The sequence below is a fragment of the Scyliorhinus torazame genome, chromosome 3 (genome assembly GCF_047496885.1).
Source record: "Scyliorhinus torazame isolate Kashiwa2021f chromosome 3, sScyTor2.1, whole genome shotgun sequence".
Lineage (NCBI taxonomy): Eukaryota > Metazoa > Chordata > Chondrichthyes > Carcharhiniformes > Scyliorhinidae > Scyliorhinus > Scyliorhinus torazame.
In genome coordinates this window covers 142,874,957-142,890,263 of record NC_092709.1, presented here as the reverse complement: position 1 = coordinate 142,890,263, position 15,307 = coordinate 142,874,957, and the positions used below count along the sequence as shown (strand labels likewise).

At 50.0% G+C, this 15,307-nt stretch overlaps 1 protein-coding gene across 6 annotated transcripts in view; it reads left to right on the top strand.

Moving 5' to 3' along the window:
* LOC140408721 (coiled-coil domain-containing protein 158-like) overlaps positions 1-15,307 on the top strand; it is a 418,982-nt gene that overhangs the window by 75,834 nt on the left and 327,841 nt on the right. For all 6 annotated transcript variants that reach the window (XM_072496325.1, XM_072496322.1, XM_072496323.1 and 3 more), the window contains 2 exons: positions 4,795-4,979; positions 12,891-13,000. In XM_072496325.1, the coding sequence (XP_072352426.1) occupies positions 4,795-4,979; positions 12,891-13,000 (295 nt within the window). The remainder of the gene's footprint in view (positions 1-4,794; positions 4,980-12,890; positions 13,001-15,307) is intronic.

Genomic DNA, 15,307 nt, shown 5'->3' with positions numbered 1-15,307 from the left:
CACCACTATGGCTCGAGGAATTTCTCCAGCCCTCAATCTTCGTGCCATAACTCGATAGGCTCCCTCCACCTCCAATGGGCCCGTCGGGGCCTCCGATCCCATTAACGAGTGCAGCATTGTGCTCACATATGCCCCGACGTCCGCCCCTTCTTTGCTCCCAGATACTTAATGTTGCCGCCACCACTGGGTTCGTGGTAAACTTTTTCGGGGAGAGCGGTAGTGGCGCTGTCACCAGTGCTTTTAAGCTCGTTCCTTTGCAGGACACCATCTCCAGCCTTTTCCATGCCGCCCCCTCTCCCTCTATCATCCATTTACGGATCATCGCCACGTTGGCGGCCCAGTAGTAGTCGCCCAAATTCGGCAACGCCAGTCCCCCTCTGTCTCTGCTATGTTGTAGGAACCCCCTCCTTACCCTCGGGGCCTTCCATGCCCACATAAAACTCATGATGCTCCTATCTATTTTTTTGAAAAAGGCCTTAGTGATCAATATAGGGAGACATTGGAACACAAATAGGAACCTCAGGAGGACCATCATCTTAATCGCCTGCACACTGCCCGCCAGTGACAGCGGCTGCATGTCCCACCTTTTGAAATCCTCTTCCATTTGTTCCACCAGCCGAGTCAGATTGAGTCTGTGTAAGGTTCCCCAGCTCCTGGCTATCTGAATCCCCAGGTATCGGAAGTTTCTTTCCACTCTCCTTAGCGGCAGGCCATCTATCCCTCTACTCTGGTCCCCAGGGTGTATCACGAAAAGCTCACTCTTTCCCATGTTAAGCCTATATCCTGAGAAATCTCCAAACTCCCTCAATATCTGCATGACCTCTGTCATCCCCCCACTGGATCCGCCACATATAGCAGTAGGTCATCCGCGTAGAGTGACACTCAGTGTTCCTCTCCCCCCTCTAACCACCCCTCTCCATTTCCTGGAGTCTCTCAGCGCTATGGCCAGTGGTTCAATTGCCAGTGCGAACAGTCAGGCAAAAAAAAGACAAGTTGTTTTTTAAAAAAGAGAGGTCCCCCCCTCAAAAAAAAAGCCCCCCCCCCCCACATCTTCCTCCTCCTGTGGCCAGGTGATATCAGGATAATTTAAGGGAAGGAGGAATTTTTTTAAAAAGGGGTTTGGGGGTGGTCAAGGTGGGAGGGAGAGGGAGGGGGGGAGTGAGGGCGGGGAAGCTGGATAGTCCAGCCCGATCTAAAAGAGGCAACAAAAGGGAAATAAAGCTACAAGGTTCCGGTCCTTGCAGGAGGCATCATGTTATCCTGGCTGACGCATATTGACGTAAAAACTCTCGGGTAATGTCCATGGCAACCCTATCCACCTTTTACGTCAGTGGTAGCCACTTCTATTCTCGAGGTTGTCAGTCTTCAGAAGTCTAAATGCTGCCACCGTGCTGCTGCTGAATCATAAACACCCATTTCTTAAAGGTACTCTCACTACAGATATTTACATATACACCCATTTATAAATACCCATTTCTTAAACGTACTCTCGCATGACACTACCAATAGTGCCATGAGGCAACATGTACTCACGGTAACCTACTCACTAATTCCCAATGCAGATTCCATCAAACCATTTGGCTCCAGACTTCATCGTTCTCTGATTGCAGGCATAGATGCAAAAGCTAAATGCCAGACTGGAGAGAGAGTGTGTGAAACTGCTCGCAACATCAGCATTCAGCTTAATATGGCACAAAACTGGAAATCCTCTAACGATTGGAACTGTCACTGATCTATGAGAAAGTGGTTGTGATTGTTGGAGGAGAGTTGTCTCTGTAGGAATTCACTGGTCACCACTTTCAGCTCAGCGATCTCAAATTGCCTCTTCGATGACCTTCCCTTCATTATGATGTCAGAAGTGGGGTTGTTTGGGGACAATTACAATGTGCTTAGGTCCATTCACAGCTCCTCTGACAAATCAAACACCCCATTGCAGAACTACAGCAACACCTGGACAATATCCAAACTCGGGCTGACAAAATGTCAGACTATTTGCATGACATTGGTACTACGTAATGGTCATCTGCAGCGAGGCAAACTGCAACTACCCCTACCTTTAATAGCATCACAAAATTTCCCACTTTCCATATATTCTTTGTTATTTTGAGCTGAATTTTAACAGGGTTTACCATATTAATAAAACATTTTAACAGCAATAGGAGCAGAGGCTATGCTTTGCCAGTGTCTACAAGGCATCATGTGTTTATATGATGGCAGCCTCAACAGCAATCGAAGCTCAACATCATCCAGGACAGTGGAACGTGTTTATTGAGTGTCCTGCCACTGAATTCAATAATCCATTCCCTCCATCACTGGCACACTGTGGCTTCAGGAGTTCCAATTTACAGGATACACTGCAGCAACTCACTAAGATTATTTGAATAAATAAACGTTCCAACCCTGTGACTTTACCATTGCAAATAATGGGAGTACCATTGGCACCCCATTGTCCTGTCTTGAACATATATTATCATTCCATCATTGCTTGCGGATTAAAATCCTGCAAATCCTTGCCTCATGCCGTTGTAGGTGGGCTTTTGCCACTAGGACGACAGTGGCTAGAAATGCGCAATAAATGTTGCTGTATGAGTATCGCACACATCTTGTGAACAAATATAGAAAACCAGGACACGGACAGCAGCCGGTGCAAGTATTTAGCTGTGGACCTTTTGCATAACCTGTTGTGGGCAGTAGGAATTTAGACAAATTGGAGTTGTGAAAGCTGGGATCAGAAGGACATTCATTACTTGTAAACCTTTATATCCATTTTTCAGAAGTCTCTTGCCAAGGTTGAAAAGCTCAATACTGCCCTCCATTATCCAGAACTTTTATACTGAAGACTTAAACAACTCCCTTGGTTCTTGAATAAAAGCAACATAATGCAGATGCTGGAAATCTGAAATAAAAACTGGAAGTACAGGAAAAACTTTGGTCTGGTAACATCCGTGGAGAGAAAAGCAGAACTGGAAGTTCTAAAAAGAGTCATATTCGACTCAGTGTTTCTCTCTCCACAGATGCTGCCAGATCTGCTGAGTTTTTCGAGCATTTTCTGTTTTTTCCCTTTTTTTCTTGGCCAGCAGAACCAGGCATCGTTTTCGAACTGCAGTCTGGTCAGAGAATTGTATGGTTTAATGAGAAACTCTTCTGACCAATACTGTTATTAATATGTTGTCAATGATTTGAGTATAGTGAGTTTATGGGAGTATTATTTGCACATTTGGAACAAAGGGGAATAGATTTAAGCACCTCTCTTTACCTCCCTTTCCCCAAAATACATTTGCACTTCCTTTTCATTTGTGCTCATAAGTGGCAGCCTGATACTTGCTTTGGGCAACCTCTACATCAACTGTTGGGTAATGTAGCGAATGCGCAAGGAGATGTAAAGGCAGTGCTGAAGCATAACTTGCTATTGTACCACCCTACCAATTTCTGATGGAAGCCATAATCGTGGAATGATTTGGTTCTGCCGCTGGTCACACACCTTGGTCCCAAGAGGATGAAGCTAATATAGCAACTGATGAAAGCTTTCTGAACCGCCACAGGTCTTCCCAATGAGGTGTGAGGGGAAACCTAAAATATAATTATTAGGGAATAGGCATCAGAACTAATCTAAAAATATTTAATTTGACGGCATTTATATCAAAATTGATGTAAGCTGTTTCTTTCTATAGGTGTCTGGAACGTTTTCTAATTTTCTATCTTTCTTGGCCCTCAATCTCGTCTGTGTTCTACAGATCTTTGACACTCAATATGTCTGTCTGCATAATTTGGCATATTCTTTTCAGTAAATCCCTTTGAAGTAGCTCTTGATATCCTTGGGTCTGGAATTCCATGAGGCTGCCTGGACATATCTAATTTGCAGTTCATAGCGAAACTTCCAGAAGATGATTAACTTGCAATACCAGACATTCAGGTGACTTGTGGCTGTCTCCTTTAGCCAGTGTCTTTTCTTGTCGTTAAAAAATTAGTTTTAAACCGCTGAATATATGTTTGGTCAGCCGGCAAAATTACAGATTGATATTATTGATGAACAAACCATATCATTGTGCCAATGGGTGATTCAGCGGACTCAAGTTAAAGTCTTAATGGCGAGTTTCGCGGGGTGTGGTGCCGAGAAGGATCCCACTATTCAACGGCATTTTTAAAGTCATTTCCTGCATAGGCGAGCTCAGGAGCAGGAATAGGCCACTTGGTACTTGAGCCTTCCCAATCATTCAATAAGATTGTAGTTTATTGAAGTCTGGTCAGAGCAATGTATGGTTTAATGAGAATCTCTTCTGACCAATATTCTACTGTGGCCTCAGGACCGCCCCCCCCCCCCCACCACCACCACCACCACCACCGCCACCCCCACTTCATCCAACTTACATCTTCCGGGATCCTCGAGCCCCCATCATCGCACCTCATATGAAAAGGCACCCCCCAAGGTTCATGACTTTATGAGTAAATACCAAACAGCACTGAGGCCTGTGAATCATGGGCCCCAGATGAATTGGGAGAGCGCACATTTAAATGAGCCTAATAGATCATTAAAATATGTGCGCCTGGATCTTGCCAGCGAGAGCGTAATCCAAATCGCTAGGCACCGTGGGATTCCATTGAATCGCGCAAGACATTTTGAACTTCGCGAATGTCGACGCAGACCTCTTGTGAGATTCAATAGCCTCATCCCGCCACCAAGTCGGGTGCAACGATGCCATTGAATTGTGTCCAATGTCTTTTTTCAGAAATACTCCAGTTCTGTACTGCTAAACAATTATTTGTGTAAAAATTGTTTTTTTTTTTCTTTTACAGCAAACTTCCCAAATGTGAGATCTACATTTCGTAGCTCATTATTCCAGGCTTCTATCTCAAAAGCTCCTCGTAACAAATCCCCACAGACTACGAAATATGACCTGGATTTGGTTGTGTCCAGAAACAACATTCCGTCTTCTGGATCACCATGCATGGAGAAGCCAATGGAAGACTGTGCAAATGAGGTAAACAATTTGTAGAAGTGATCATACCTCCGCATCCCTCACACATTCCCCATGCTCCATCTATACCACCTCATGCCCCAGTGCCAAGCTATATGGCACTCCATCCATCGCGCACAGCCTCTCATGCTCCCTATGTCAAGCTCGGGCATCTATCCCAACTTAAGGCACTTCCATGCTAATTGACCCACGATACACTATAGACCAATGAACCCTATTGTGACAGTAGGATCTGTATAACAAAAAATCTTAAAGTAATTAATATATTACTTTTCGCAATGTTTAAAAAAAAAGAAGTACTTTCACTACAAGGCAGCTGTCTCAACAAAAGTAAGGATGTCTGTGCTCTCGATCAGCCATCCTCATTATGTATGCCTCATTATGATCTGTTCAGCCAGTGTAACTTTCCTGTTGGGCTCCCCTTATGTTGCTGTTTCTCTCCTCCATCAACTCACCCACCCTTCTGCTACCATTGGCATCTGCACATGCATCAAATACTCCAGTCTGCACGCTCAGTGTTCTTCCAAATGCATCAGACAAGGTCCGTCAAATAAATCCGCCAATAGGCATGCCCTTAAATGATCAATGAAAACTGTTTGAACTGACTGAAACTGAGATAAAAAGTAAAATACTGCGGAGGCTGGAAATCTGGAATAGAAACAGAAAATGCTCGAAAAACTCAGTAGGTCTGACAGCATCTTTGGAGAGAGAAACAGTTAACGTTTCAAGTTTTTTAGAGCTGGGTGACAAAAACAGTATTATTATTATTGACGCGTGGATGTGTGGTACGGGTAGGATTCAACTTAGCTGTGATATGTACTAGCCACATGACTAGTCCAAAGATGTGCAGGTTAGGTGGATTGGCCATGATAAATTGCCCTTTGTGTCCAAAGAGGTTAGGTGGGGTTACTGGGACAAGGTGGAGGCGTGGGCTTAAGTGGGGTGCTCTTTCCAAGAGCTGGTGCAGACTCGATGGGCCGAATGGCCTTCTTCTGCACTAAATTCTATGATGATTCTATGACTGAATGGTCTTCTACCACTCATCTAGCACATACATGAAGGTAACTAATTGGTTGAAGTACCAGAGACCTGCCTTTACCTGTGTAACACTGTTGATGCCTTTGAGGAGGTTGAGAGGATACTAATATATCACAGGGGAGAAAATACTATAACTGTTGAAGTTTGTTACTGTAGTAGTCACCTTATTTGATAGACACCAGGGGCTGGATTCTCCGCAGCCCCGTGCCGAAATCGCGTTTGGCGCGGATACGGAGAATCGATGTTCCCGACTGAATCGGGCCTGGTGTCGCCTTGGCTGGGGGGCCATTGCCAGATGCCCTCCCAGCAGCACTCCGATTCCGGCCGGCCGAGTTCCTGACGGCATGAAACTAATGTGGCCTGGCCGGTTGAGACTCACGCGACGGCTGCGGACTCGGTCCGTGGCCGCCCAGGTGGGGGGCAGGGGGATCAAGAACCTGGGGGGGGTGCCTTATGGGCGGCCGGGGCAGCGATCAGGCCGGCCTGATGCAGTGGTGCGCGTCCGATCAGGGGGGGCCTTGTTTCTTGGTCTTGGTCCGCTGTCCGAGTCCGCCATGGCGCTCGGCCCGGCCGCTGGAGGCCGCCACTGTGCGCATGCGTGGACTCGGAACTGGGAATGCGGGGCCCGTATCCGTAGCCAAAGCTGCGTGAAGCTCCCCTGCAGGTAGGTGAATAGCCGTTTATTTTTTGCAAGAAACTGGGGAATGAAACGTTTTTACGCTGGAGTGGGGACATCGTCCCATTTTTGGCGAATCCAGCCCCATATTTTAAGATATATTGATCAAACACGTTGGTTCTTGTGGCCTTTATAGGCAAATATCTCCGCAGTCACATTGAAAATGTACTGAGATTGCATATCTAATATAACTCTATTTTGGCAAAATAGGATGACAAAATTCCATAGTACAAAGATGATATGCAAAGTGTTGAGCAAAACAAATATATTTTTAACATTGGAGAATATTTAAAAGAAGAATGACCCTTTGACCATTGTTGTGTCTTACCTGGGTGCAGATGAAGAATGCTTGAAACTCTATCTTCTCCGATTAAAATCATTCTCCGATTTCTGTAAACTTAATTCCCATCAAACATGCCCCAATTTGAAATTTAGCGAACAACAAATCAGCAAGGTTTCTACAATGGGCAGATCCAGGGTTAGAATGTAAAGAAGACCTGATCACTGCTTTTGATAACTTAAAAAAAAAAAAAATTTTTATCAAGGGTTTTCACAAAATATCAATAACAAAATGAGAAAGAAAAAGGAACCCAACAGGGTTAAGTACAAAACACAATCTGAAAAAAGCAACCCCCCCCCCCCGTACATAAATAATAAATTAACATTAACACCCCGACTTAACACAACAGGTGTATACACCCCCTCAGACCCTCCAGTGTAAATAACACAAACAAATATAAAGTAACCCCCCCCCCCCCCCCCAAGCTGCTGCTGCCATTGACCAATGTCTATCGTTCTGCCAGAAAGTCTAAGAACGGTTGCCACTGCCTAAAGAACCCTTGTACCGACCCTCTCAAGGCGAATTTCACCCTCTCCAATTTAATGAACCCTGCCATATCGCTGATCCAGGATTCCACGCTTGGGGGCCTCGCACCTTTCCACTGAAGGAAAATCCTTCGCCGGGCTACCAGGGACGCAAAGGCCAGAATTCCGGCCTCTTTCGCCTCCTGCACTCCCGGCTCCTCTGCCATCCCAAATATTGCGAGCCCCCAGCCCGGTCTGACCCTGGATCCTACCACCCTCGACACCGTCCTCGCTACGCCCTTCCAAAATTCCTCCAGCGCTGGGCATGCCCAGACAAATGGGTGTGATTTGCTGGGCTCTCTGAGCACCTAACACAACTGTCCTCACCCCTAAAAAACCGGCTCATCCTTGTCCCGGTCATGTGTGCCCTGTGCAGCACCTGGAACTGTATGAGGCTGAGCCTCGCGCACGATGAGGAAGAGTTCACCCTCCCTAGGGCATCTGCCCACGTCCCCTCTTCGATCTCCTCTCCCAACTCCTCCTCCCACTTACCTTTCAACTCCACCACCGAGGCCTCCTCCTCCTGCATCACCTGGTAAGTTTCCGAAATCCCCCCCCCCCCCCCCGAGAGCACCCTGTCCTGTACTGTGTGCGGCAGTAGCCGCGGGAATTCCACCACCTGCCGTCTGGCAAACGCCCTTACCTGTAAGTACCTGAAGGTGTTCCCAGGGGGAGCCCGTAATTCTCCTCCAGCTCACCCAAGCTCGCGAACTTCCCGTCCACAAACAGGTCCCCCAACCTTCGTATCCCTGCCCTGTGCCACCCCGAAAACCCTCCACCTGTTCTTCCTGGGGCGAACCGATGGTTCCCCCGTAATGGGGTCCACCCCGAGGCCCCAATTTCCCCCCTATGCCGCCTCCACTGCCCCCAAACTTTGAGGGCCGCCACCACCACTGGGCTCGTGGTATACCTCCTTGGAGGGCGCGGCAGCGGCGCCGTTGCCAGCGCCCCCAGATTCGTACCCACACAGGACGCCGTCTCCAGCCTCTTCCATGCAGCCCCCTCCCCCTCCATCACCCACTTGCGCACCATCGTCGCATTGGCGGTGCAGTAGTACCCACAGAGGTTGGGCAGCGCCAGCTCCCCCCTATCTCTACTCCGCTCCAGGAACACCCTTCTCACCCTCTGAGTACCTCGCGCCCACACAAACCCCATTATACTCCTGTTAACCCGCCTGAAAAAAGCCTTCGGGATAAACAAGGGGAGGCACTGGAACAGGAACAAAAACCTTGGGGGCACCGTCATTTTGATTGACTGCACCCTACCCGCCAAGGACAGCGGCAACGTGTCCCACCTCTTGAACTCCTCCACCATTTGCTCCACCAGCCTTGTCAAGTTAAGCCTATGCAGGTCCCCCAGCTCCTGGCCACCTGGACCCCCAAATATCTGAAGCTCCTCTCCGCCCTTTTTAGTGGGAGCTCGCCAATCCCCCTCTCCTGGTCCCCTAGCTGAACTACGAACAGCTCGCTCTTCCCCATATTGAGCTTGTACCCCGAAAAGTCCCCGAATTCCCTAAGGATCCTCATTACCTGTGGCATTCCTCCCACCGGGTCCGCCACATACAGCAGCAGGTCGTCCGCATAAAGCGACACCCTATGCTCCTCCCCACCCCGCACCAACCCCTCCAGTTCCTCGACTCTCTCAGTGCCATAGCCAGCGGTTCAGTCGCCAGTGCGAAGAGCAGGGGGGACAGGGGACATCCCTGTCTCGTCCCTCGGTGCAACCGAAAGTACTCGGACCAACTCCTGTTTGTGGCCACACTCGCCATCGGGACCTCGGACAACAGCCTAACCCAATTGACAAACCCCTCCCCAAACCCGAACCAGTGTCGCCTCCATTGTCCCCAGATATTCAATGTTGCTGCCACCACCGGGTTCGTGGTAAACTTTTTAGGTGAGATCGGTAGCGGCGCCGTCACCAGCGCCTCTAAGCTCGTCCCTTTACAGGACTTTCTCTCCAGTCTTTTCCACGCCGCTCCCTCTCCCTCCATCATCCATTTACGAATCATCGCCACATTGGCGGCCCAATAGTAGTCGCCCAAATTCGGTAGCGCCAATCCTCCTCTGTCCCTGCTACGTTGTAGGAACCCCCTCCTTACCCTCGGGACTTTCCCTGCCCACACGAAGCTTGTGATGCTCCTGTCTATTTTTTTAAAAAAGGTCTTAGTGATTAGTATAGGGAGACATTGAAATACAAATAAGAACCTCGGGAGGACCATCATCTTAATTGCCTGCACTCTGCCCGCCAACGACAGAGGCTGCATGTCCCACCTCTTGAAGTCCTCCTCCATTTGTTCTATCAATCGTGTCAGATTAAGTCTGTGCAAGGTTCCCCAGCTCCTAGCGATCTGAATCCCCAGGTATCGGAAGTTTCTTTCCACTTTCCTTAGAGGCAGGCCTTCTATCTCTCTACTCTGGTCCCCTGGGTGTATCACGAATAGTTCACTCTTCCCCATGTTAAGCCTATATCCCGAGAAATCTCCGAACTCCCTCAACATCTGCATAACCTCTATCATACAACAGTAGCTCATCCGCGTATAGCGAGACTCGGTGTTCTTCTCCCCCTCTAATCACCCCTCTCCATTTCTTGGAGTCTCTCAACGCCATGGCCAGAGGTTCAATTGCCAACGCGAACAACAGTGGAGATAGCGGGCATCCCTGTCTTGTTCCCCTATATAATCGGAAATACTCCGATCTTTGCCGACCCGTGACTACACTTGCCGTTGGGGCCCCATAAAGAAGTTTGACCCAGCTAATAAACCCGTTCCCGAACCCAAACCTCCTTAACACCTCCCATAAATACTCCCACTCCACCCTATCAAATGCCTTCTCTGCATCCATTGCCGCCACTATCTCTGCCTCCCCCTCCACTGGGGGCATCATTATCACCCCTAATAGTCGTCGCACGTTGACATTCAGTTGTCTCCCCTTTACGAACCCTGTCTGGTCTTCGTACACCACCCCCGGGACACAGTCCTCTATCCTCGATGCCAGTACCTTTGCCAGCAATTTGGCGTCCACATTCAATAATGAAATAGGTCTATAGGATCCGCACTGCAACGGATCTTTATCCCTCTTCAGAATTAGCGATATCGTCGCCTCCGACATTGTCGGGGGTAAAGTCCCTCCTTCCCTGGCCTCATTGAACGTCCTCACCAACAACGGGGCCAACAAGTCCACGTATTTTCTATAAAATTCCACCGGGAACCCGTCTGGTCCCGGAGCCTTCCCTGCTTGCATGTTCCCCAGCCCCTTAATAACCTCGTCCACCCCAATCGGTGCCCCCAGGCCTTCCACCTCCTGCTCCTCCACCCTCGGGAACCTCAATTGATCCAGGAACTGCCGCATCCCCTCCTCTCCCTCTGGGGGTTGGGACCTATACAGTCCCTCATAAAAGGTCTTGAACACCTCGTTTATCTTCCCTGCTCTTCGCACCGTGGCTCCCTTTTCGTCTCTAATTCCCCCTATCTCCCTCGCCGCTGTCCTCTTTCGCAACTGATGAGCCAGCAGGCGACTAGCCTTTTCCCCATATTCATACCTCCTCCCCTGTGCCTTCCTCCACAGCACCTCCGCCTTTCTGGTGGTCAGGAGGTCAAACTCCGTCTGGAGTCGTCTCCTCTCCCTGTACAGTCCCTCCTCCGGGGTCTCTGCAAATTCCCTGTCCACCCTTAAAATCTCCCCTAGTAATCTTTCCCTTTCCTTGGCCTCTGTTTTCCCTTTGTGGGCCCCAATGGAGATCAGCTCTCCTCTGACCACCGCTTTTAGTGCTTCCCATACCACTCCCACACGGACCTCCCCGTCGTCATTGACCTCCAGGTATCTCTCAATACACCCCCGCACTCTTCCACACACTCCCTCGTCCGCCATCAATCCCACATCTAATCGCCAGAGTGCTCTCTGCTCCCTTTCCTCTCCTAGTTCCAGGTCCACCCAGTGTGGGGCATGGTCCGAAACCGCTATGGCTGAATACTCAGCTTCTTCCACCCTTGAGATCAACGACCTTCCCAGAACAAAAAAATCTATCCGGGAGTACACTTTATGGACATGGGAGAAGAAGGAGAACTCCCTGGCCCTCGGTCTAAGAAATCGCCATGGATCCACTCCCCCCATTTGGTCCATAAACCCCTTGAGCACCTTGGCCGCTGCCGGCCTTCTTCCGGTCTTTGAGCTGGATCTATCTAGCCCTGGGTCCAGCACGGTATTGAAGTCCCCTCCCAATATCAAGTTTCCTACCTCCAGGTCCGGTATACGACCCAGCATCCGTCTCATAAATCCCGCATCGTCCCAATTCGGGGCATATACATTAACCAACACAACCTCCATTCCCTCCAGCCTGCCACTCACCATTACATATCTACCTCTGCTATCTGCTACGATGTTCTTTGCTTCAAATGCTACCCGTTTCCCCACCAATATGGCCACCCCTCTATTCTTTGCATCTAGTCCTGAGTGGAACACCTGTCCCACCCATCCTTTCCTTAACCTAACTTGGTCCGCCACCTTCAGGTGCGTCTCTTGGAGCATAGCCACGTCTGCCCTTAATCCTTTCAAGTGCGCGAGCCCTTTTAATCGGTCCGTTCAGGCCTCTCACGTTCCACGTGATCAGCCTCACTAGGGGGCTACCTGCACCCCTCCCGTGTCGACTAGCCATCACCTTCTCTAGGCCAGTCCCATATCCCGCCTCCGCGCTCCCACTCGCTCCCCCGGCGTCGCATTCCATCCCCGTCCACCCACTCTTTAGCCATTTCCTTTTTGATTTCCGCAGCAGCAACCCAGTTGTTCCCCCCCCCCCCCGCTAGATCCCTTTCTAGTGCGATTGCTCCCCCCATATTACTTGCTTTTGATAACTTAAAGTACATTTAAATTCCTCCAGTTTTTTTTCACAGAAAATTAATGAAAGTAATGCTGTCCTTGAAAAATCTTGACAAAAGTAAAGAGTATCATGAATAGGGAGAATCAGCCCTCCTCTCAGTATTACTATTGGATGTGTTCAGGGAAAATGCTGCAATCCCTTAGATGCAGGACAAATTGGTCCTTAAAGTCGTGCATACTCTTTTCTATAAGAACTTCTAACAGGAGTTTTGTGATGATATACACCTTTGAAAGGACTCATTGACTAATCATCTTAATGTACTGGAATAGTGTTTATCATGTGTTATAAATAAAGTTAGGATTTGTGATATGGTATTTTTTTTTTTTCTTATTGTTAGTATTCATATACAAGTGCAATTTTTAAAATTAAATAAGCAATGGACCTGAAATTATTTTCCATGCAGACAAATTGAAATTGAAGTTTAGTTGTACTAAAATGTCCTGTCCATTTTCCTCCCTTTTCAGAATATTCAATGTCATGAAAAGCCGAAGTTTAATATTAGACGGTCTGTGATTGACTTGCAGAGTAAATTACAGGAATTGCAAACAGAAAGAGATAACCTGATGGATCTCAGGTAAGTAGTGAACTTAATTACTGTGAGAAATCTGGTAAATCAAATTTTGGGGCTTATTTAAATTCCCTCTCATTTTTGTCCCAGTATAACCTGGGGCGGGATTCTCCTTTCCAGGGAATAAGTCCCCACGCCGGCAGGAAAACCGGCGCGAACCACTCCGGTGTCAACAGCCCCCGAAAGTGCAGAATTCTCGGCACTTCTGGGGCTAGATGGACGACGGAGGGGTTGGCGCTGCGCCAGCCGGCACCGAAGGGACTGCGAGAGTTCGCGCTTGCGCCAAAGGGCCGGCGTGATCTCACCGGGGGGTTCTCTTCTCCGCGCCAGCCATGGCGGAGTCCTAAAGGGGCCGGCGCGGAAGGAAGGAGTGTCCCCACGGCACGGGCCTGCCTGCAGATCGGTGGGCTCCGATCGCGGGCCAGGCCACCGGGGGAGCCCCCCCGGGGTCGCAGCCCCCCTTCCCGAGGACTGCACCCACCGACTTACCTGCCAGGTGTCGCCATGTAGGACCATGTCTAACCCGCGCCGGCGGGACTGGCCAAAAATGGACGGCTGCTAGGCCCATCGTGGCCCAGAGAATTGGTGGGGTGGCCGCTGCCAATGGCCCCTGACCGGCATGGCGTGAACCCCGCCCGAAAAACAGCGGCGGAGAATACGGCAGCCGGCGTCGGGGAGGCAGGGCGGGATTCGCGCTGCCCCTCAGGGATTCTCCGACCCGGCGGGGGATCGGAGAATCCCGCTGCTCACCTCCAATCAAATATTTTAAAACAAAAGTCAATGCATGACAACTTTGTGGAATATTTTGATAAATGCAGTTATTATCAGCAAAGCAAAATTAACCCAAATTGGTATTCACGTTTTTCAAAGAACAGGGGCGCGATTCTCCGACCCCCCCCCGCCGGGTCTGAGAATCGCCGGGGGCTGGCGTGAATCTCGCCCCCGCCGTGTCCCGAATTCTTTGCTACTAGAGAATCGGCGGGGGCGGGAATCGCGGCGCGCCGGTCGGCGGGCTCCCCCCGGCGAATCTCCGGCCCGCAATGGGCCGAAGTCCCGCCGCTGTCAACCCTTGCCAGCCGGCGTGGATTGAACCACCTACCTTACCGGCGGGAGTAGATGGCGCGGGTGGGCTCCGGGGCCCTGGGGGGGGCGCGGGGCGATCTGGCCCCAGGGGGTGCCCTCATGGTGGCCTGGCCTGCGATCGGGGCCCACCGTTCAGCGGGCGGGCCTGTGCCGTGGGGGCACTCTTTTTCTTCCGCCTTTGCCATGGTCTTCACTATGGCAGAGGCGGAAGAGACCCCCTTCACTGTGCATGCGCAGGGATGCCGTGAGCGGCCACTGACTCTTCCGCACATGCGTCGCCCGGCGAAGTCCTTTCGGCGCCGGCTGGCATGGCGCCAAAGGCCTTTTCCGCCAGCTGGCGGGGCGGAAATCACTCCGTCGTGGGCCTAGCCCCTCAAGGTGAGGGCTTGGCCCCTAAAGGTGCGGAGAATTCCGCACCTTTGGGGCGGCCCGACGCCGCAGTGGTTCACGCCACTCCATTACTCTGGATTCCCCCGCCCCGCCGGGTAGGGGAGAATCCCGGAAGTTCTCCTGGTGTGAAGAGCCCACTAAACAAAAACCTAGGGCTGCATTTTAAATTGGTCCCGAATCAACCGGCTTTAATTAATGCTGCCTAGCGGCTCTAACAGACTTCCTGAATGAGGTAAGGATTGGACTTCTGCCCATCAATTAGAAGAAGCCCTGCCCTCGAGAGCTACCGACCAATCAAATTAGTCGACAGCTCCAGCAGTCCAAGCAGCAGTGGGTGCTACTGGGACAACAAACAAGCAACAGAAAGAAGAGGACATAGTCTCTGGATTCGGGGGGGGGGGGGGGGGGGGGGGGGGGTGCCTGCGATGTGCACTGGGCACCTCCAAAGGAACTAATCTTCTTTCTTGCCCTTTCACCAAAGCTGCTGAAAGAACAACCAGCCAACTCTACTCTGTCTTTTGCTGGCCAGTGTAATATGGTGGTGGAAGCAGATTGACAGATTTAATTATAGAACAAAGAGATCTAGGAGTACAGGTTCATAGCTCCTTGAAGGTGGAGTCGCAGGTGGACAGGGTGGTGAAGAAGGCATTCGGCATGCTTGGTTTCATTAGTCAGAACATTGAATACAGGAGTTGGGACGTCTTGTTGAAGTTGTACAAGACATTGGTACCACCACACTTGGAATACTGTGTGCAGTTCTGGTCACCCTATTATAGGAAGGATATTATTAAACTGGAAAGAGTGCAGAAAAGATTTACTAGGATGTTACCGGGACTTGAT